This window comes from Pholcus phalangioides, unplaced genomic scaffold, assembly GCF_987345545.1.
Source record: "Pholcus phalangioides strain wild (caught in Gottingen) unplaced genomic scaffold, Ppha-v1.0 ptg000009l_1, whole genome shotgun sequence".
NCBI lineage: Eukaryota > Metazoa > Arthropoda > Arachnida > Araneae > Pholcidae > Pholcus > Pholcus phalangioides.
This window is the reverse complement of record NW_028301602.1, coordinates 34,156,537-34,180,673: the sequence shown is the minus strand read 5'-3', so window position 1 is coordinate 34,180,673 and position 24,137 is coordinate 34,156,537. Positions and strand designations below refer to the sequence as shown.

Sequence of the window (24,137 nt, the reverse complement as noted above, 5' to 3'; positions counted from 1 at the left end):
TTATTATTATGCTTACTATGTATTTCAGTTTGCAATACAACTTATACACCTACATTCTTCCATGTTCCTCTACACTTGGTAAATATTTTTACTAGCGGTTTTAGAGAAAAATTAGGTTTTTCACAGCGTGGCGTTTCTACAATAAGCTTTTAGCAAATAATCGAATTTCGCATTTTATGTCATTTCCAAAAACCAATATGTGAAAAAAATTGATATTTCACTGTTTTTTCTATTATTATTATTGTTTTTTTACTCGTCGTTACTCAACCGGCTACTCGTCTCCCGTGCACACGCGCCCTCTATAGGCGATCCTTTCCATGACTCTTAACCGAAAGCCGAGTGGCTCGCATCTCCCAGAATGGAGTAAGATTCGGCAGATACCACTAACTCTACTCTTGTTCCCTCAGTAGCGGCGGCAGCGGCGGCTAGACACACAAGTGCTACTTCACTGCAAAACACAATCAGAACACTGAGAAACGTTTTTCCCACGTGGCACGGAAAAGAAGGCGTGCAATTAATCGCACAAAGTACTTGGGTTATAATCCTCGACGTGCTTCTTTTAAAAAAAAAATTGCAATGAGTGTATACTTGTCAAGTAAACACGGTTTTCAAACTTCGACCGGTTAAAAAAGAATGAGACAGTGAGAAGCGCAACAATATCCCGTGAAATCGAAACTCGATAGAATCAAGGGTAATGAAACTTGCGCAATCGTTAAGGATTAATCTCAGAATGGATAACCGCGAACAGTTTTTAGTGGCTTTTATAACAATGGGATTTACGTGAAGTGAAATTATCTGAAGGTTTGTGAATTGACAAAAAAGGATTCGAAACAAAAAAAACTCTTTTCTTTAAAAAAAAAAGAGAAAACAATTGATAATGGATAAACGTCTTCTGAGCTTGTTATTTATGTGCTTAATCATTGAAGGTAATTTCTTTATATTTTTTTTTACCTATATAGTTTTAGGTACAAGTATAATTCATTCAGTAATGGTGAGAATATATTTTATACTTTTTTCCGAATCACAAAACAAATGCAGGTACATTTAATATGACTTTTATTGAAAGAAAATACAAATTCCGAAATAAATTTTGGGTTTACTCACCGGTTTCCTCAACTAAAAGAGGAAAGTAATTAGAAATATCGTATTTTTATGGGCCAGCGTTTCTGCATTACAATAGTTGATGACAATGAGTAACGAGAGAAAAACAGTTAGTCATATATTATCCATTATCCTGTCACAACTGACAAATCAATTTATTTCATCTCTTCCTTAAAATGAAAGCCACTGAACTCCCTCTATTCTCTATCAGCAAATGATCTTGAATAATAATTATGGTATCAGAGCATTGATTCTTTTTAGTTTATCTCATTATAGAAAAATTTCTCAAACACGATATAGAAGATGTAATCAAATTATCTATCTTCTTTCATTCAAGATGGATTTTCGTTTATTTTAATTAAAATAATTTACCTTTTATATTAATTGAGATTAATTTTCGTTTATTTTATTCAAAATAATCACTTATGCTTCGATGGTTTACTACAATTATGTGTAAATCAGAAAGTGCATAGAAAATTTTCTGATCTTATTGCAGGCAATAATAATTTTGAGGAGGGTGATCGGGCTTTATCTTTTGAATCCATAGTGATGTAACAGGGTATTATTAGTCATCAGTTGATGATCAATATATACTATATATTCCCACAGTATTTTAAGATGTATTTTTTTTCCTAAGTTCAACATGAATTTCAAACAGTTTCATAGAAAATCGGTCTTGGGGAAATTACTCAAAATTATTCTTCATAAATAATTCATTTCGTTGGACAAATATGGAATTATTAAGGGTGCGTTTCCTACGCACCCCCATTACGATCTCTACCGATTCACAGTAGAAATATGTAATTATCAAAACGTAAGGATAATATTTTATTTGAAATTTAGTTCAGGACACTAGAATGATTCGAAATCTACTTACGAGTAGGATAATTTGTAATTGAGTTACGAATAACTGGAAGACGTAAAATATATTATAACTACAGTTAGATGAATAATTATAAATCGAGATATTTGTTTTACAAACTTCATTACACTCTTATCGCTTTGCCTAAAAGTAATTTAACATCTCATTGACTACTTTCGAGACCGTTTAACAATTTAGGGTAAGCGAAAAACAACTTTTATTCGACTCTAACTGACATTTCAAAATGGTTATTTATTGTTGTAAGAATTAATTATAATTGCGATCTGTGGCATTCTGTCGATTATAAATAGCAGAAATCATCAACAACAGTAAGATTGGAAATTTTGAGACAAATGTTTTTAATCACATGACATTCAAGAATAAATATCCGTAGTAAATTCCGTTATTGGGTCAATTCAGCATGTGATCTCCATCTTGTATGGATAATACGAATTGGAGATAAATTCTAGAGAAGATAACAATTTGCTTATTCTTTCCCTCCAATTTAGTTATCCGTTTTCACTCTGCAATTTAGTTTACATAACTGACTATAAAAAAGAAAAATATTTCTTTGTGTAAACTTTTTTTTAAATTCTAAACATAGGTGTTATGTGAAAGGAAATGAGAGATTTTCTTTTGAACTACAAAAAAACATGACATTCAAGATAATGAAATGAGAATAGAGCCCATGTGAACCGTGGAAGTCGTAAATTATAACTCAAGCGAAATCTGTTGAAATAAACTGTACATGCTTGATTTCCCGAAAGATAGAGTGAAAAAAATCAAAATATTCATTCAAATCACTCATGCGTATTCTATGAATTCTCTCATAAAATTTTATTAGGCGTAAAATATTCTCTATTTTCAATCATAATATAATGTTTTCGTAAAAAAAGTCGATGAGTTTGAGAAGTATATATTTTTGAAAATATTTTTTTAACAATTTACGTACCGAGACGTTGAAAAGCCCACTGTTTCATCCAAAAGCGTAAACTACGCTGGTTATGCATCATGATATGTATAGGTAGAGGTAGGCAGATACAAAAAGTTTACGTGCACCGAGCATTAATTTTATAGGGCTGATCCGATTAATCTATTAATATGATCAATTGATTGATGCACTGTTAATCGCAGTTAAAATTTTTAGTCGAGTTAATCAACTCGATCAATGATTAAAATTTGCATAAAAAAAGTTTGTAATTTAACTTGATTTGTTTAACGAAACTAATCAGATGTCTTAAATTATCTACCAATGTATAACATTTTGGATAACTGGCCATATTTAAAAATATTTGAATCAATATCTTGTCTAATTTTCTTGGAATGGGGTGATACAAGTCGATTCAACGAAAACAGAGGATTTTAGCCTCAAATCGGGTTTGATGAGAGTTGGTTATCATACAAATCACTCAGTGGAAAACCGAAATCTCTTCTAAAACCGCCAGTTAAAACTATTTATCAAGTGTAGAGGAAAAGAGGTGAATACAGATGGTGGCGAAGAGGGGACAATCATCCCCCCCCCGTTCAGTGAAAAAAGTTGTATTATATTCGCATAGGCGGCTGGGTATATTCATACCTCGGTTTGATTCGCTATCCTCCCTTAGGAGAATGTAGTTGTACATATAAGTAAGTGGAGTGCAATAAATATTAACATAATAAATATATGAATATTTAATATGCAATTTTTTGCCATAACATGTAAAATTTAATAATCTACTTATGAATGGTGTTTGATAGATTTGAAAAGAGACAAGGCTAAAAATGTATTGTCGCCACTATAAGTAGTAGCACACGTACTATGGACTGTTTGGGGAAGAGTTAATAGGGAAACAAACAATAGTATGATCGAAACTATTTTCGAAATCAGCACTAACTTGAAGTAACCAATTTAGGGGGGGGGGGCAAGATCCAAATGGAAAGTTATTCCAGATATACGTATTTTGACAAATTATGTTTATCATATATAATTCCTTTAAGCCGGAGTCAGTTCTTTTTCTATTCTTATATTTGTTTACATCTAGCAAATAGGTGCGTGGAATGAATGAAGTTAATTTTTATTGCTACTAATATTATATGATATTATATGGTTATGAAAAATGTTCGATTAAAATTCGATTGATCAAATAGAAATTTAAATTCGCGTCTCTAAAATTTAAGCACATATGTTGTTAAGAATGATTGCAGTAATATATATTTTTTATACAAATACAAATACACAACAGGCAAAATGTCCAACGAGGTGGCTGGGTTAAAGATGTCCATAACAAATATGGATGCCATATCTTTCTAAAGTTTAGCAACCCAATTAAAAATGAAATTACAAAAACTATAGACAATACATATATATATATATATACATGATAAAATATACAATGGCCGTAAAATGTATTAATGATTGTCCTATTCTAAGTATGGATAGCTTGTCGATTTACCCAACATGTTTGCCGTATTTCTTTTTAAACGTGTCACTTGTGTTACAATTTACTGACCCTAGGGAATAAAGAATAAGTATTGGTACTACGGATTATACTAACCCGTATTTTGAATACAAATTTCGATGCGTGAGAAAGCTTAAAAACTACTATTTCGTTACGAAACGTCATCAATTTATCAGTTGTTTTCGTCGTGGCAAAAAGAAAAGTAAACAAAAAAAAAAGATGTAAAATTGGGTAAAAGAAGAGAACGTATGCTATCTTCAAAAAGAATCATCATTCCAAGCGAAAATATATGTACACAAGAAAAGTAAGAACATGGAAAGATAAAAGCTACATCTAAGCACAGAACGGAAATGGAAATTCGCCGGCGAAATATTCAAAATACGGGACGAGGATAACGGAAAATTTAAATAAACAAACAAAACGTTCAGAAAAAAATAGAATTAAAGAAAAAGACAAAAACTCAGTGACTTGCCGATCGTGCATATTCTGACTGCATATAAAATGCGTGTAGTCAACGATGACTAAATCTGGCGAAAATGTAAATACCGCAGTTTCCGCTAATACGAGTTTTCAATATATTTCCCAAAATTCTAGTTTCTGTTTTCCTTTTGTTTCATTCCGATTGCAAATGTTTGCGATTGCGTTTACAAAGAAAGTTCCGAATTGATTTTCTTGTCTTCATTTCTGGATAGTTGTGGAATTCCGATTATGTATATGTGATGATATATATTTCCATTCAGAATTACTGTTTCCAAAAGAAAATGATAATTTTTTCCTTTAAAAAAAATTGGAGTATCAACACTGGTTGGGAATAGTCTCTATGAAGAAGAAAATACGTATGATTTAACAGAAGTTCCCTATTTGCTCGTGTTTGGATAAAATAATTATGATGGCTGTATAGAAGAATAGATTCAAAAATTGCATTACATTTTTTTATCTGACTTCCATGAAATTATAGAACTTGTCATTTTGATTTGTCTGAGATAAAGTGGATTCTATTTTTTTTATTACAGTTTGCGGCATGTTTGTTTCGCATGCAGTATCCAAAAAAAACAACAACTCTACAGTTGATTCTGAAAATCAAGCGTAATCAGCAAACGAAAAAAGTTTGGCTGTTCTAGTGTCATCCTCGAAAATTTATAAATGAAGCAAATGAAAAAATAAATTATACGGATCCGACTCAAAAAAGAAAAAAATATATAATTAAATAATGCATGTCTCTAAATTTACCGGAAGGAGTTCACTCCATGGCATTCAAAGTAAAAGTAAGTAATTAACAACATAGACTATTGATGACTAAAAACCTTGATTTTCACCACTTCCTACGCACTAGTACCAAGTATTGAAAAAAAAATGATTGTCGTGAAAATAGTCAATAATCCAGAATTTCGATCATCGTTATCTCTTAGCCATATAGTTTTTTAATACATCTTCCAGGGTAAATACATTTCAAGGAAAAATAATATGCGTGTTTTTTGGCGTTGTAATAGGTGTTATGAATGACATTTTTTGATTAAAGAAGAATGTGCAAATTTTGATCTTTATATTCCTCCAACTTTTCTACGAGAGTCAAAATATCTGAGCTGAATTGAATCCTTCTGCTGATCTTTTCTGATTTATTATTAATATTAGGAATTAACTGTAGATTTCTTAATTTTTAGAAACTGTGAAACACTCTTCTGATTACTGTGGAATATATTATATGTCATGGTTCGTAACATTCTATTATTCATGTTCCGGGAGTTCATGTGCTTTTCTTTCACATTTGTCAAATTAACTTTTATATGCGTAGCTTTGCATATGTACAACGGGTTCGTTAAATGCTCATTACTGTTTAGCCAGTTTAAAATATAAAAATTCAAAATTACCTTCCACATAAGGGTGAGGTCATATTCTTTCCATTTCATTTCTTCCAATTCATTTGTTTGTTGCATTGAATGTGTTCCTGTGACTTCACTAATTTGTTATAATGTTTTGCTTACATTTGCTTTTTTAAACCTTGAAGTTTCCATCACGAATTTGTTTTCCTTATAGTTTCAATCACAAAGAAGGTAGTTATATAGAGAAAGTGACATTACTTCAATACATTTATTTTATGTATGATTTCAGGATTTGCGCGTCTTCAATCAGGCCCTGGTTAAGCAGGACTATTAGAAATATATTTTTTTCTTAATATTTCTTTTCCGGCTTTAAATACGTGTCATTAGCTACGAAAAAATTATCAGCTCAAAAAAAAATTGAATTGAGTATTTAAAAGTTAATATAATAAGAGTTAAGAGGATTAAGAAGTAATATTTAAAGGTCAATACAAATACCGATTTAATTAACGTAATTGATGTTATTCCTCAACTTCACAAAAAATGCATTCGTCAAGAAGCTATTTTCATTAGTGAAATTTAATTTGCTATGTATTCAGTAGACTTGTAATTAGATTAAATCAAACTGAGCGATGCACAATGCTAAGATGAACTTGTTGAAGTTGTTTATTATGAGGAAATAGCGATTTACTCCAAAATAATATTTCTGAGAAATAGATTTATTTATATTTTATATTTCTTATTTGTGTATTTATCTAGTCACGGAACAAACGTATTTTATTAAGTTACTTTAAGTCATTCGATGACCCTCAAAAGATAATTAAGAATGCAAGTAGGAATCCGTTAGGAAAAAAAACCGTATAATTGTGAGGAACGATGGCACGCGAATGAGAAATGATTTTATAATTTTTTTTAGAAAAATAACTTTACACATATTTTTTTAATAATAAATTAGGAATTAGTTTTATGATATAAATTTTGTTTTGGTGCGTGCTGAGCACGTACATATTTTATCTTTTCTTTCTTTTTCAATATTCTCTTGAGTAAGTAAGTTATTTTTTATAACCACAGATAACAAAAAAAAGAACATTTATTTCCATATTTTGGAAACGAGATGCAAATTTGGATCGTGGAATCCTTTTTTAAAATTATACGTTTAGAATAATGACGATTTTATTCTCGTTGACGTGAATTAAAATGATTTCATTATTGCTGTAAGAAAATTCTTTGCGCAAGTTAGGGGTTTAGAAAGTCATCCGTGGAATTTCAGTTGTTAGAAAGAGATTATTAATAGTGGTAGCTAAAGTTGGTTTTCTGGTTCTCAAATTCCAGATGCGAATGTGAGCCTCTCCGTTAAAAAGTCTCGATACAGAGAGCAACAGGAACAAATATTAATATATAGTAATATTATATAAAACAGTACAAAGGTGTTCAATCATTACACTTCACTCATAATTTGAAAAACAGATGACAGCACTAGAAATTCTCCCGCAACACTAGATACGCGCTGAAACTGTTACGTACACATGCGAGCTTCCGGCACAACTCATTCGGTAGTAAATTGCACATGGCGATAGACTGCAGTTGTGTTCAACTTGAAAGAAAAGCAGAACAAAAGAGAGGTAAAATTTGGCGCTTTCTTCATGGTTAATGTTAAGAGGGCTTCCTGAGTTTAATTCAGTGTTAGCTCAAAGTGTTCTGTTATGGCGTTTTATATTATGACTTGTGACTTATATTCAGATAAAGACAAGTTTGCAATACAAAGCTCAGTCAGATACCCTCACGGATACTGAATAAGAGTCTGATCATATTGATCTACTGGAAATTCAACTGAGTTGAGAAATCAAATTCGTTCAACAGATATAAATCTATGAGAGAATCTTAGAAGAAAACTTTATCATGGATGAAGTCGCTGTATGTTTGCTGTAGGAATTACTGAAACAATGGTCATTTACTGTATTCTAACGTTAATAATCATTTAATCGTTCTGCAGTTATTAATTATTTAGTTATTCTCTAGTTATTAATTATTTCATTATTCTGTAGTTACTCATTATATAATTATTCTCTAGTTAAGAATTATTTAGTTATTCTGTAGTTACTCATTATATAATTATTCTGTAGTACAATATTATTATCCCTATTCCCCTCGTTTTAGGGACATCACATTTTATCTAAAATGAAATTCTGTTCCAGAGTTCACATATTCTTTTTCTTTCAATATTGCCTTTACAAATTCTTCACCCGACACTGCCGCAATAAAGGAGAACCAAAGATAAAAGCAAATAGCATAAAAAAAAACCACGAATACAGCGTTTCGGCGTAGTATGGATTTCGTCTAAGAGCATATATCCACTTTCACGCTTACCAAGTCATCTCAACTCCCTGTATCTCAGCGGTAAAACATCATACAAGTCACCCTTACCAGAGTGACTGACGTGATATTTTCGCCGAGCAACTGGTTATCAATGCCTGATAACCGATTCAAGTAGCGTGCTCGGTCAGTGCGATAGTAGTCGTATAGTACATGTTATAGTCGTTGTGTGCGGTTACGTGCGCATTGTTATGAATCCGCCTCACCAGGATCCAGGTATGAACCCTACTCGCGGTATAGTCGATGTCGGCAAAAGTTGGTTTTCCAACGTCCCGCCAGAATGTAATCCATTGTCTTCGTTTAAAATTCTCGCCACAGACAGACCAACAACAACAAAAATCTCAGCTCTGTCCCAGAAGAACAGACCTACATACACGATACTTCCGTAACACGAAAATTCAGGCATCTGTAATTTTTCAAAAAAAAAAAAAAAAAAAGACCACCGAATTGCGGATACATTGAAAAAAATTCGAATTCGTATTTTTTCGATTTGCCCTTTTTGTTGATATTCTTTTGTGATTATATTAGACGAAGGATTATTTACTCTTCCATATCTGAGAGTTCCCCGTGCAATATGAAAAACGAGTGGCTGCACTTGTCTTACACAAAACATGCATAACTCTGAGATCATTAATACCCTAAGGCAAATACCGGTGACACACAAGCAAAAATAAGTTGGAAGTTTCCCAAAGGAATGTTTACGGGATTCATGGATCATGTTTAATGTTATGGGATTCATGGTACATAAAAAAATGCCCTAGCACGTACATTAATTTGTGATTTCAGCCTTAGATATATATATATACAGGGTGCATACCAACGGGGGAGATATAACATTTTACTGGTGAATCGTTGATCCTAGAGGTATATTTTCAATTAGAAAACAAATTTGGAATAACGTGCAGTACTGCATACTCATATATGTGATTCATATTGCAAGGGGGTGTATTTTTATCAAAATAAATATGTTAACTTTTTATACGGACACCCTGTACTCAAGAACTAAATTACAAAGTTGTGTTGCCTTGTCTTTCCTGATTCCACCTAAAAAATGGCACGTTTCTAAGTGCAATATTCATTGAGATATTCGAAAAATGAAGGAAAATCGGGGACAGAACGCAACTTTAAATGCGAAAAAGCAGTTTTACCCACATTAACACTTATTTTCTCCAAATCCCTCCGTTTTTCCATTTCGAATATCACAGTGAATACTGAACATAGAAACGTTTTGGTGGCATCATTATGACAGACCAACAACTTTGTAATTGGGTTTTTGAGCACTGGGTGTCCGTATAAAAAGTTAAGATTTTTATTTTGATAAAAATACAGGCCCTTGCAACACTAATGACAACTTAGATGATGACAATTAGTTGGATGACAATTAATTGGATACTTTCTCTAATTGGAAATTTATCTCTAGGATCAACGATTCGTTAGTAAATTGTCATACCCTCTGTTTGCTATGCACCCTGTATATCGTTTTTCTTCTCTATCAGCATACTCTATTTATTTTGCACTACACTGTAGTATCACGCGCGACGTGCTCGCCTTTTCGTGACCCTTAAACAAAGTTTCTGTTTCATCAAGTTTATTCATAATATCGAAAATTCTAGAAGTGGCAATAAAAATGATGTTTGAATGCGTTCTTTCTTCATTTACCTATTCGTAAAATAATGTCAATACGTACAGTCCAGTCGATACGATTCTGACAGAGTTAACGACTGACAAAAATACTTCTGCAGTTCCTTAACAGATACGATTATATATTTTATTTTATTAGGCTATTGACATTAACAGCAAGGTCTGTTTGGCACAAGCTCTAATATGACGATTCGGTAGGGACGCGAAAGAAATAAAGTGTATATAAATAATGCATAGGTAATTATATTAAAAGGATATGAGCCATCGTAACTGCTTCTGATAGGCAGTTTTCCATTCATACAAATAATGAACGGACGAAATAATCGATTCTCATTCGGAGGGGGCTATATCTTTTTTTTCTTCTTCTTCTCTATCCTTGCCTTTCTTATTATTCATGGAACGTAAATAACCAGAGAATAAAGAAATCGCTGGTGAATAAAGTCAAATACAGTTTTCTTATTATAGGGCAGAGGTCCATAAAAGTTTTTCCGGGCATACGAGAGAATGTGCAAAGAGAAGAAGATGAGCAGGAAAAAAAAAATCTCGCGTAGATAAATGAGCTCTCTCTTACCCTGTATAGTATCCCCAGGTGGATAGGCAAACGAGATGAGAGTGAGGGTACCTTATATCTATATTTCTCCATTCCACTACGTGTACGGAAGAATGCAGGGGGAAAAACATTTTTTTTTTATTCCTAGAGAGCTCCCGAAAATAGCATTTATATATTATGATAGAGAGACAAGCCTGGCTTTTTCCATGAATTCTGCCAGTACCGCGTTATGAACATGGAAAGAAGGAAAAAACAAAAGTGGACCTGATCCGAATGCTGAATCGATGCCATTAGGGGAAGTAATCTGGAAGTAAATGCATGCGCTTAAGAAACGCCACAGAAAAATAAAAGCTATACACAGAGTGGTAAAAATGGTACCTGTAGTATTCATAATACAGTGAGACTACGCTACAACACCACTCGATATAACGATAAATCCCTCTACAATGATATATTTTTTCAAATCTTGTTTGGAATCTCGTCTATATTTTAATGTCAAACTTCCGACACAACGATATCCTTTAATACGATAAATCACTCTATAATGTTGTTATTTAAAAAAATATTTTTAAATAGCTCTACAACGATATTTCTTTTCATAATTCGCTCGAAAGATGTCCTTATATCGTTAATTATCCTTGTCCTTCCGAGCGCATCTAGAGACATCCGTGTTTGGTACCACCTGATAACCGAAAGTTTTGATGAAGTTTTCTTTATCGCATCGCTACTTTTTGTAGGGTACACCAAAAAGTACTAAGATAAAGCTCTTCACCGGGAAAAACATCTGACTCAGTATTGTTTACCAACTAATCCATTGAATATTTAGAACAGAAATTAAATCAATTAAATATTTATAACTCTTAGAACTGAAATAACGTTTAATTTAGAGTGCTGCATTTTTACATGCTAGTAAACAGTGAATTCAAACGCGTTTCACCAGGAATGCTATTTTTGACATTTTACGTGAGTTTGAAATATTATTTCTAAAAATCTACTGATTGCATCATTACAAAATTTTAATAGGATATTGCGCTATATATTTTTGAGGTTAAAAACCAAAACCTAAGGTCTATCACATGTATTTTCAAAAATTTCACACGCACATTAATAGATTCGAGTGTAACTTATGAGGATCCTTTAAATTTTGATACATAAGCTGCATCATTACTCCGGATGAATGTACTGTGAAAATAGCAAAATATTTCATTCATCGTATTTCGAATATTACAGGAATTTTGCTTAAAATGTTAGGTGAAAAATGACTTCTTCATAGCAAATGACATATGTAGTCCGAAATTAATTATTCACCATTTTCGAACAATTTATATCAAAAAATGTTATTTAAGTTCACTCCAGTACTATTTCATGGAAAAGTGCTCTCGAACGTAGTCGGGTACATTAAGATCCGACCGGCTTGTTTGTGCTCGTAAAAATTGGGATACCACAGAAAACCAACTTCCGCCGACCATCGCTGTACTACCTGGAGGGATCAGAAACGACATGCCAGTGACAACTTCCACATCTCCTAGGATCTTTCGGTATCCTTCCGCTATTTTAGTTCTTTTGTAACAATTTGATTTTTTAATTGAAGATTTGTAGTTTTTTGGGCTGAAAGGCTTCCATTGAGATATATATATATATATATATGAACTCATCCGCCAAAAAAATTCGCAACGTTAGCGGATAACATCATCAGTGCATGAAAGAGGATAATGATCAGAATCACAAGATCTGCAATGTGAAGAGCTATATTGCCAAGAGCAATTGAACCTCTTTATGATCACGGACGATACATTTCGCCCAAACGCCAGTGAAATAAATACAAATTAAGTTCTCCGTATTTTATTTCCTCTCTTCTCGCCATTGTGAAGTTTTATTGTAACCCCTATGAACCGAAGTTGTGTCCTTCTACTATATACATGTAAAAGCTAAAGGTGTAGGATGAGGGTGAACAGAGAACTGTATACTTTATTATCTCTACGTATATATCATAATATTTTTCCTTTTCTTCTATTAATTTTTCTCTTCTGTTTCTTCAACGTTTTGTCCTTCCCCCTTCTTCTCCCTTTTTCTGCCGTGCGGTTAGGTTAGAACAACGTTGCCATATTTATCGCGGATTTGTCAAATAAAGTAATTCAAATTTGTTTTCAAAAGCTTGTACGTGAAGGGGTTAATTTGTTGATAAACCAAGGCGCGAAAAGTGGTTAAAAAGCTTATCAGCGAGAGAAGCAAAGAAAGAACGAGGTGGTATTTTGTGTGTATATGCATTTGACATATTGTCCTGGACATGGATACGATATAGTATCACGAAACTATTGTCGTCTTGAATAACGTATAAAACACATTGAGGAGGCTGAAATTCACCCGTAAAAGAATCGCTAAAAACGTGATTTATAACGATATTTAACGAAAATACTAGAGCTCCATAAAAATATTCACATGGTCTTAGGAAGCTACGGCATTTTTAATGTCGACATGATGCTTTGTACAGATCGATGCTAACCTTGGAATTCCACCAGAGGTATACCCGTACCTTATTAAGTATTAATTCCGGATGCGTCCCTAAGAAACGGCTATTAATCCAGAATTAAGACAAAGTAATTAATATGCGTTCAATATTTTGGTTTTCTTGGAAACTATGCGTATTTTGTGCTTCAGAAAGTTCAAAACCTTCTAATACCAAAGAGAAGCATGAAGCCTTCTAAAACGAGTGAAAACTATTCCTACATTGAACAAAATTCAAATTTTTTCATCGTCATTACTCGTTTTTAGAGTTTGGAGAATGCTGAAGTAATGAAAGATTTCCGCGAGATTGATTGCTTTTTTAATAATTACTTAATAATTACTTTGACAATTAATAATCGCTGTCAAAAGGTCTAGAAAAGACATGATTTAGTGTATCCAATCAAAAAAAAATTAAAAATATGAATAAATAATTGCGTATACTCGGATCTTTTGAAAGTTCGATTAGAATTTGCTCGAAGCGAGTTTTTGCCAATCAACTTTCGTTGCAAGAAATTTTTTCAGGTTCATTTCAATGAGTTGAGCATTCATCTTGCAAAATAATTTTGTTCCACGTTAGTAATAATTAGAGCTAGTCCAAATAATCAATTAATTGGGTCGGTTAATCGACCAATTTTTAATTGCAATGAAACATTTTAGTTGAATTAATCGACTCGATCATCTCCGATTAAAGTTCGGGTTTAAACTTGAGTAAAAAGTTAGTAATTTGACTTGATTTATTTAACGAAGCCGATTAAAATGTCTTGAATTTATGTACCGATATAGTATAACATTTTCGATGAGTGGTGGTATTTAAAAATATATTTAATGAATATTTTGATCGAAATTTTCGGGATGGAGAAATGTGAGTCTGTTGAAAGAAAAACTGTGATCATTTCAATTTCGAATTGAGTTTGATGGGAGTTTTGTAAGGCAAAACCAAAATTTATTGTCTCCTCTATGAACAGTAGTTGTTTGTATTCTTGGAGGTATCAGTTCCTTTCCACACAATAAATATTTGGGAAAAGTTTGAAGAGAAATAAGTAACAGTATGATCAAAAGTAGCTTCGAAATCTGACTAACCTAAAATAATCGATTAAAAAAACACGAGATCCAAATAGAGAAATTACACGTTTTAACAAAATATTTTCAGCATACGAAAATTAAATTGTTTCAAGTAGCAGTCTTTATCTCTTATTCTATAGCTAGACCTCAGTTAATGTACAGTAGAGTCTCGTTTATCCGATATTCCGTATTATCCGACGTTCCACCGAAAAAAAAATAAAACAAAAAAAAAAGCGCATCGATCGGCAACAAGAATTGCAAGTTGCAAGCGGGGGGCGTAGTCTAATTTTTATTACATCTGACTCTACCCCAGCTATTTAGTTACTCCGGCTATACAGTGGCGTAACCGTCTACACTATAATGAAGGATGATTATTAGTATGAAATAACTGATGGAGAAATTGTCTTACTTGTCAATTGCATTAACAAAGAAATTGAAGATCAAGATCGGGCACCAACTGTCGAGCCTCTTAGAATTTCACCTGACGACGCAGTTAAGGTGCTCTAGAACTGAATCGGCAACAAGAAGCTATACAGGAATCGACGTAATGAGCTGCAAAGATGGCGAGACTTGGCAGCGAAGAAACGGTACTTGTCAGGAAAGCAGATTACGATCACAAAAACATCTTTAAATCATCACAGGAATGAATTTTCCAAGTACTGTATTTATCTTTAGAACAATCTGTAAATGTAAGTTCATTTTTTCGGTTGTTTTGTTCTAAAACATGCTTATTACTAATAAATTATTAGGTTCGTAAAAAATTATAACATAGTTTGGCGTTTAATAGGCTTTTTCTTAGCACCTCCTTATTTTCCGACCTTTTTGCTGCGATATGAATTTAACGAGTTGATTTTTAATTTCAAACACAAATTAATTAACGATTGTAATAATTAATTAACGATTGGACCATTAATTATGAATACGTCATCAATCAGCTGCTTCGACAAGGGGACACCAGTATCGAGTGATAAGGGACAATTCCAGAGTGGTGTCACAGGGACGTTTCTGTAATTGTGTTGTGAATAAATGGAATAGCTAACCTCCGGGGGTTGTGAATTCTTACACAATTGACAAGTTTAAAATGAAATATACGATAAACATATTGGGATAAATCGAGAAGTTATGCATAGTTAGATGAGACAACCATAATTTTTATGGGCAGTATTCATATATTTTTCATAATTAATTGTTTTTTATTGCTCTTATTGGGTTGCTGTATTTTTGATATAGTTTAGATACATATTCGACATGCATATTTTTATGGGCATCCTTCGTCAGCCACCTTGTTGACCATTTTGTCTGCGGTGGCTTTTGTATTTGCATTGCATTTATGTGCATTAAATGCTTTTCAAACGAGTTGATACACTTTTGAATACTTAAAACGAGTTTTGAACGCATCAGATAAAAATTTTAGAATTAAAAAAAAAAATTTAGCTATCTGACTGTGTGAGTGCAGAAAATCGCCTTATAACTGAGAGAAACGTATAAGTGAGAAGGTGTAAATATAAGATGTTCATACAGATACCGATGGATTTTTAGAAATTATTATATTTTAAAAAAATTTGTAGAAGTTCATTCGAGTTAAAATTTATGTCAGGTCAAAGTTATTTCGATAAAGTTATTTTGAATTATTTGACTTTCAACTGAATGCAAAACACACCACAAAATGCACACTGCAAATCTTACAAAATTGACTACGAGGGGGGATCAGCTATTCCCTGAATAACCAATTTCCTAAAACTCTATAGTTACATTAAAATTTTGTATAAAAAAAATAAAATCTTTTGAATCAGTCAAATTTAAATTCATTTCAAGTTCAGAGAAATTCACAGAATAAAAAATATATTTTTTTTATACTATAGCTTAATTTCTTCGAAGAATAGCGATAAATTTCGAAACGTTCTCTATGGATAAACTCAACTTTTTCAAGCTGGAATATATATATATAGATCTGAATTTTTTGTAATACAGTCGTTCGGATTTTATTTACGATACTGCAAAAGAAGATATTAAAAAAAAAAAAACATTTTTTTGCTGCACCCTGTGAAACGAAATCGCTCGATCCAATAGCCTAGAGCTTAGAAATTCTCTATCGAAATATGCGGACCAGCAGGAAACTTTATACTTGAGAGGCTTATTGGATTTATGCAGAACGGTAATCGATTTCGAAACTTAAGAGATCCCGGTCCGCGGAAATTCAGAGGAAAGTAGATCCTATGGAAATTAACTCCCGTTCGATAGCACAATGAGGCCTCACTTCTAAAAGTTTAGCCGGAACTAAATCCTATCAGTGGCAGAATCTTGAATAGACGTTATTTATTCTGAGGTAATATTTGACCATGTATTTATTTATACTGTATATTTAAATGCATTCACATACATACACATGGGGACTTACTTTTAAGAAAAGTGAAATTTTTCGAGAAATTTCCGAACGCAGATCGATTGTTCTCGAATATCTTTTTCGAAATATATAGTAGATAGATTTGTTCACGCTGAAAGTGTAGATTTCCGAGAAGAATTTCTTTTCAAGTCCATATATTCCGAGGTTTCTACATTTTTTTTTCTTCTGAAATAGGGGATCTTCTACATGAGAGAAACGTAAGAAGAGATCACATTTTCAAAAAAAAAAAAAATATTGGAATAAATTTCAAATTTAAATTCATTGAATCTTATAAATGCGGAACGAGTGAAAAGAAATTTCACTTTTGTAGGTTCTAAGCGTTGCATTGAGATCATGAATAACTTAGAAACGTTCTCTTGTTACTGTAAATATGGCAAATTCTATTTTTCTTTAATATCTAGTTCATTTTTTGTATAGGTGGAATTTTAAATTTTGGTCTGAGACTAATATATATATATATTTATGAAAATTGCTTTATTTCATTTTTAGCTTTTATTCATTTATAAGTTTTCATACATTTTTTTGTGTTTTCTTCACCTACAGTGACTGTTTCCTTGGGACACCATTCTCCTGAAATTATTCTTAACCCGTTTACGATCACGGACGGAATATTCCGTCCAAACGCCAGTGGAATATATTCAATCCAATTCTCTGTGTTTTCTTTCCTCTCTCCTCACCATCGCAGATCTTTGTAACAATCCTATCAACCGTAGTTGTTTTTTATTCCTCTTCGTTCTTTTTTTCTATACTATTTTAGTAAGTTTTTCCCCAATTTTCTGCTTATTAATTATACTGTGTTTTCCTCCTATATTTTTCCTCTTTTTCTTCAATTTTTTCTTTCCCCTTCTTTATTTTTCTAATATGAGGTTAGATATGATACCATACTTATCATCTATTCCTCGAGATCATCAAAATTTGTTGCTAAAAGCTTGTACGTAAAGCGGTTGAGGAGATATAAGCTCAAGCAGCAGTAAGAGTGTTGTATTTTCCATGCCATTCCGTGACAGTTTTTTTTGCCAGATGTTTTGTCCACTGCTGCTGGGGACATCTTTGGATATCTTCAGTGAAATTGACTGTGATCAAAAAGAGGATGTCCTTTAGTGGGAGAACCGTGGCAGAGTGGCATGTTGACCGTCGTGTGGTGTGGTTGTTTCTGATTGGCTAGTAGAACTATGATGGTTCTTATTTACATGATGAAGTCCTGAAATATAGATGTAGATTTGAATAATTCGATTTCGTTGTTGCCTTGATCTTGGTATTTTGTAGAGCTCGGTGTATATGTCTTGCTTGAGCATAGTATCCCTTCTTTCTACTAAAATTCTCCACATGTTTTCAAAATTCTATTGTCCTATGGTTCAGTCGGCATAGTAGTATTTCGAAGAATATAAAGAATAATCGGAACAGCACTGTCTCGCTTTTGCGGGAAAAATCGACTCCTTCATACACCTGCATGTACCAATTCCACAATACAATATGTACGAGGTACATGTACGGTTGAGTACTTCCAGTTGATGACCGGTGGAGTATCATGCTTTCATCAACTTTGATCGTGAAAGCTGACCCTCTATCTTCAAGCATTGATTTTTTTTCATCGTAAAATTTTCATCATTTTAAAAGCTTTCATCTTCCTTTTAGAAACGCATCAAAATATTTCACGTTGGTTTTTTTAGAAAAATATTACTCAAAATAATATTATAAGCAAAATATTACGTTTTTCACATCGTATGAATAACATTATTTGTTTTGATTTCATTGACAAAACTCAAAACGGAGTAATGTGTATCACACTTTCTCTAGAAATAAAACATGAAAACTTCAACAATGGTATAGAAAATGATAATTTACACTACGAGAGGATTATACACCACTCATAATACACCACTCACACTTCGTAAAAACTGTTCAGTTCTTTTCCGCACTGTTTGATAACTCCGATTCTTCGTATCTTCCAAGTGAAGGGAGCTTCTACAGGTAGTCCCATAACTTTGCAAATAGTTTGAAAACTCATAAAAGAAGTTCAAGTGAACAAGTTTTACATTTGAATGGGGTTAGAAAAAAAAAGTAATTCCAACAACAGGGAATTGTTTTTTTATGGCAGAAAAAAAGTTACTTTTTTTGTCGATAGAGGGCGTTACACGAAAGTTCTTGAGTAGTGAGTGGGCTTGAACCTTTCTTCAAACGCTTCTGCGTCTGAAATATTCGTAAAACGTGAGTCGGCAATTCGTTGTTGAGGTAAAATTACTTAAACAGTATTGTTTTATCCACCAGAGTCAACATCACAACTATATAATTATGTAATCGTCAGAAACAGGAAAATTTAGAAATTAGCTGTAAATCGTACACCCTGCATTTTATAGGACTCTGATCTTCATATTTCCAGTGCTTTGCTTTCGTGCAATGCCCTCTATCGACGAAAATCTGAAATATTTTTCCTGCATAGGGGGAAAAAAATCCTCCTTAGCGAGAATAACTTTTCACAAACTGCATTGAAATGCACTAATTACAATCCAATCTTTGAATGGATTTTTCAATAATTTACGAACTCTTAGGACACTCTATTATTCACCAATATTTCGAATGGATTTTGCACGCTTCTTTTCCTCCCATGACATTCAAGATTTATGAGCAATGCTCGTAGAAAAAAAACTCACGCAAACTTTCGGAGTGTGTTTTGCATAGATGTCGATTTGAAGAGATGTGCTAATAATATGCGTACCTGACGGAGCGACCACTCAGAAAGAAATGGACACCTAGCAATGGGGGAAAACTCTTCTGCCAGGAGAACAATCAATATCAACTGCGATCAGACCAAGCAGAGGAAAGTAAAAACAAGAAGGATGATTACGACAAACTCATTGGTGGAGATATCTTCAGGAATGTTCTAAGATGAAGTCCGCTGTAGAAAAAAAAAAGAATAATAATAATAATAAGAGAAGGAGAGAGAAGAAGAGACGAGTGCAATCAAAGAACGGAAGAAATGCGTTTGAGTGAATGCAGGAAAGCATGAATCCCACTCAGGAGTAAATGAAAGCCATCAGAAGCCCCCACCGATATTTGATCGTTCTTCCGCTAACTGACGCCGACCAGTCGGTGCAGAACGAATTACGGAATATCCCCTGCGGAGTACAGCCAATGACTCGAGGTCGGCTCCTATTTGTAAAGTGATCTAGACGTGTACTGCAGCGCAATATACCGAATGGTGCTTCACTCCTCCAATATACACTGCGCTCTATCTTCTCTCCCCGTCTCTGTTCTCATTAACGTTAACTGCTCATAGACGATATGAAAGAGAAGTTTTTCCTTCCATCAACATAGTATCGTTTGCCCGTTTCATTTGTTTTAACAGTTATGTCAACATGTATTGCTTTTGTGAATCGGGTCCGGATCCATTTTGATTGTGACTTTAGTTAGCGATGCGCACAATGTAGCAATTTTTAGTACGAAGTGAAACGCTGACATTACGATAGTTAACACTACAACGACGGATGCGGTCGTTTTGTCCGCAAGGCTACTTTGATAAACGATTACGCCCAAATGGTTTGTCTAAGGGAGTTAACATTCCATAGCTTTTGCCAACTTGTTAAGGCTCTTAAATTACAAAAACATAAAGAACAGAACAGAACAGAATCAAATTGTTACCCCCCATGCCCAGCTCTTGGCTGATTGTGGGGTTACGAACGGGCCCAGTAACGGTGAAATGAGGTTCTACCTACAACAACGGTAGAGGTAATTTTTATCGCTATAGCGGTATTGCAAAACGTGCTTAATGAAATGGCTTTATATATGCGGGCATTAATATTGAGGGAACCGATGTTATGTCTTTGTGTTTGGTTTTCTCCAGTAACTATTTTGTAACATTTAAAGGTACACTTTTGAACAAGCTCTTCATCGTGCATTATCCAATTTATTTCGCGTTTCTGTGGATCTTTGCACTTTTACCCATGAACAGGGCAGCACCCCCAGGGGAGTATCTTATCATTTTTGTTTCCCCACACTATATATTCACTATAGAGGTTCCCCTGGGGCCTCACCAAAGATCCCAGCCTAGAGTTCCTGATGGATGATGGGATAGTCATTATTTTACTACTGTTTTCAACTGAGGAGAAAATAATTCTGCAGTTGGTAAGCAGAGTAAATCGAATTCTCGAGTGCCATGCACACACACACAAAATTGAAATTTCGGACAATGGAAATTTCTGCCTGAAACTATGAAATTTTGTTGCTCCACTAATGATTGTCGTTGATGTTTTCGATAAAGTCAACTCATTCACTGCATTGAAAAATCTGTACGTTTGAATTTTGCATTGCTGTTGTCGGCTATTCACAATTTTTTCATTCGTGCATGCAGTCTCTTGGGCAATTTGTCAAGCGTACTATACTTCAAAACTTGGCAGTGGCCTGCCAAGTGAAAATAAAGCCGCGAATCACACTAGCTCAAAAGATCATATTTAAATCTGTGATATAAGTATATATATAAAACAAAACGAAAACAGAGGTTTAGTCTTTTCCATAAGAAGAATTTTTATCAGAAAAATCGGTGAGTGAATGACTTATTGCATAAATAAGTCAAAAAAGACTGAATAGATACTGCGGTAAAAGAAGTTTCGGTGAAAAAATATATAATTTGTATTGATTTTTTCTTGCAGCGGTGAATATGTTCGCTACCGCGTTGCTGGTGTTAAGAAAAACATGAACAATGAATGAATTAACACCTATCAACATGCAATTTTATCAAACTATACCGACTTATACAAGAGGTGATTAATTGCGTTGATGAAAGTTTCTTCCCAACTTGCCGGTATGTTTCTTTCAATATCTGAATAGTGTAGCTGTAGAGCAGAGGTCCTCAATATCAGATACACGTGTCTATGGAGAGTTCATCAGCATTACATGAAAAGTAATTAGCAATGTGGGAAAAACTAATTAAATAACAGAAAAGTGCAAAACTTTAGCTAGGGCACGATGCATAAGACGCGGTGTGCACGCTTCCTACGGATATTTAGATGGATTCACTTTTTTCAACCAATTTTTAGAAGTATATTTAATGGTAAAGATTCTTACGCATTTCAAGAGGTACTACTCCTTTATTTCTTGGGGGTATGGAAGACACATGTCTAGGCATTACTAACTCCTAAGGAATGACCACGGCTTCGAGCAATATATATTCCGGGCTTTTTCTCAAATGACAACAAAGCGAACTTTATTGAACTTTGTATATTAGAAATGCGAATTCTCAATACAACTGCTTCCTACGTCATTCCTCATTCCTCAATGAATCAACACTGCCCTTTCTTACTGTTCAAATTTACGTTCTCTCAAAAGTTGCTCGAGCACAGAGTAACGATACATCTCTTACTTTTCAGCAGCTGCTCTATAGCTCCTCACACTATATACGTAAGAGAGAAATATCTTAGAAATTACATGTACTTATTTCTAGGAGGATACCATAGACTCGTAGCATTTAGAGGGATGAGCATGCATATCTTGCGTTTATAGAGATTATTTGAAACATGAAACGTACTCGGAATCTATGTTGCACGGTATATCAGATTTCCAATTCATATGAGTTACTTACCCCGACCCGGCGAATGTGATTCGCCATACGGGGGTTCTCCGAAGGGAGCATTCTCAATCAAAAAAAAAAAAATTACATGTTAAAAATATATACATTCTATATCACCGAAGCACCATTGGTCCGAGATTAACAATTCACCTTACAAAACTCGGCCAACACCATTAACAACCCGCGAGCTGGAATTTGGTGCTCCCGATTACCACTTTTCAATCTACATGTTAAAAATATATATATTCTATATCCCCGGACTACCATTGGTCCGAGGTTAACAATTCACCTTACAAAACTCGGGCAACACCATTAACAAACCGCGAGCAGGGATTTGGTGCTCCCGATTACCACTTCTCAATCTACATGTTGAAATATATACATTCTATATCCCCGGAGTACCAGTGGTCCGAGGTTAACAATTCACCTTACAAAACTCGGGCAACACCATTAACAACCCGCGAGCAGGAATTTCTCCCGAATTGCTCCCGATTACCACTTTTCAATCTATTTGTTTCTTTCGGGAACATTTCACTCTGTTCCTAAGTACCTTTGCACTGCCAAGTCCATTATACCAGAAAGAAGGGTTCTTGTTTTTTGGTTTTTAATCAGTGCCGTAATTGGAATGTTAGTGCTTGTGAAGTTTATCTTCTTTCTCTGGCTTTCCCAATATTCGCATTGATATATAAGATGTTGGGTGGTGCCACTATCTTTGTTGCAGAAAATGCACATCGGAGACTTTCCATGAAACCTAGCTTGAGAAATTCCTGTGGCACCATGTTGCGTGAGTAATTGATTTATATAAAAGTCTCCTTGAATTCTTGTGGTGCTAATCTTAGGGAAGATAGCATATGTGACCCTTCCTTTGTTGCTATCATCCCAATATTCTTGCCACTCTTTGACGATGTCTTTCTTGATAACTTGTCGAATATATGATTTTGTATATTTGTTGTTGATGTCTACTTCATCCTTTTGCGTGGCTTGTTTTGCTTTTGTATCAGTATAGTCATTTTTAATGTTTTCGTGGTGTGCTTTAACCCAATGTAGTTTTGTACTAAATTTTTTAAAGATCTTCTGCATTATGAGCACTCTGTTGTTTTTGTAATTTGGATTACCGATTGCTTCCAATTCATATAGTATGGTTACCTGCAGATAACTAAATACCATTGAGATAGAAACGGGACATTGATCAGTCAAAAAAAAAATCATACAATTATCGCTCAACAGTTGCTTAAATAAAAAAAAAAACCGTGTCAAGAAATGCATTCTTAGTTTGGGTTCAATATGCATAGAACTAACTTTTCACACGAGTTCCCGTATTTTTTTTTTCCTTACCTTATGTCATACAATTCTGTAATTTGCATGAAGAACTAAGTTCTTATTTAAAATCAATCGTTGTATTTGAAATTGTAAAAATCACAAATTCACTTTCCTTATTGGAATGCGGTACGGACACGGAAATGATTTGTATGTTAAATTACGTTATATATATAAAGTGCCTGAAGTAACCAGACACGAGTACATGATTGTTCGTACGAAATACTCTTGTCTGGTTACTGCAGGCAAAACTGAAATGATTCTCGCCCGACAATAAAACATAAATATTTGAAGAAATGACAAATATAAAGAAAAAAACGTTACTTTTGCAGAAAATATCAAAATTTTTGAACAGAAAATGAAAATGAAAATTAATTAAAAACTATTCAAATAAACTGATAAAACAAAAATGTTAGTATTCTTTGAAAAACAATCTACATATTGGGAATTGAAAAATGAACAAAATTAGAATTAAATTATAAGTTAAATTGAATTAATTGAAGT

The 24,137-nt window shown here is 33.6% G+C and overlaps 1 protein-coding gene across 1 annotated transcript in view; it reads left to right on the top strand.

Annotated features, from left to right (window-relative positions):
- Positions 1-371: 371 nt before the first annotated feature.
- Positions 372-24,137, top strand: part of LOC149082962 (cell adhesion molecule Dscam1-like) — a 169,381-nt gene continuing 145,615 nt past the window's right edge. The window contains exon 1 of the mRNA XM_089236010.1: positions 372-926. Within this exon, the coding sequence (XP_089092136.1) occupies positions 878-926 (49 nt within the window). The 5' untranslated portion in view covers positions 372-877. The remainder of the gene's footprint in view (positions 927-24,137) is intronic.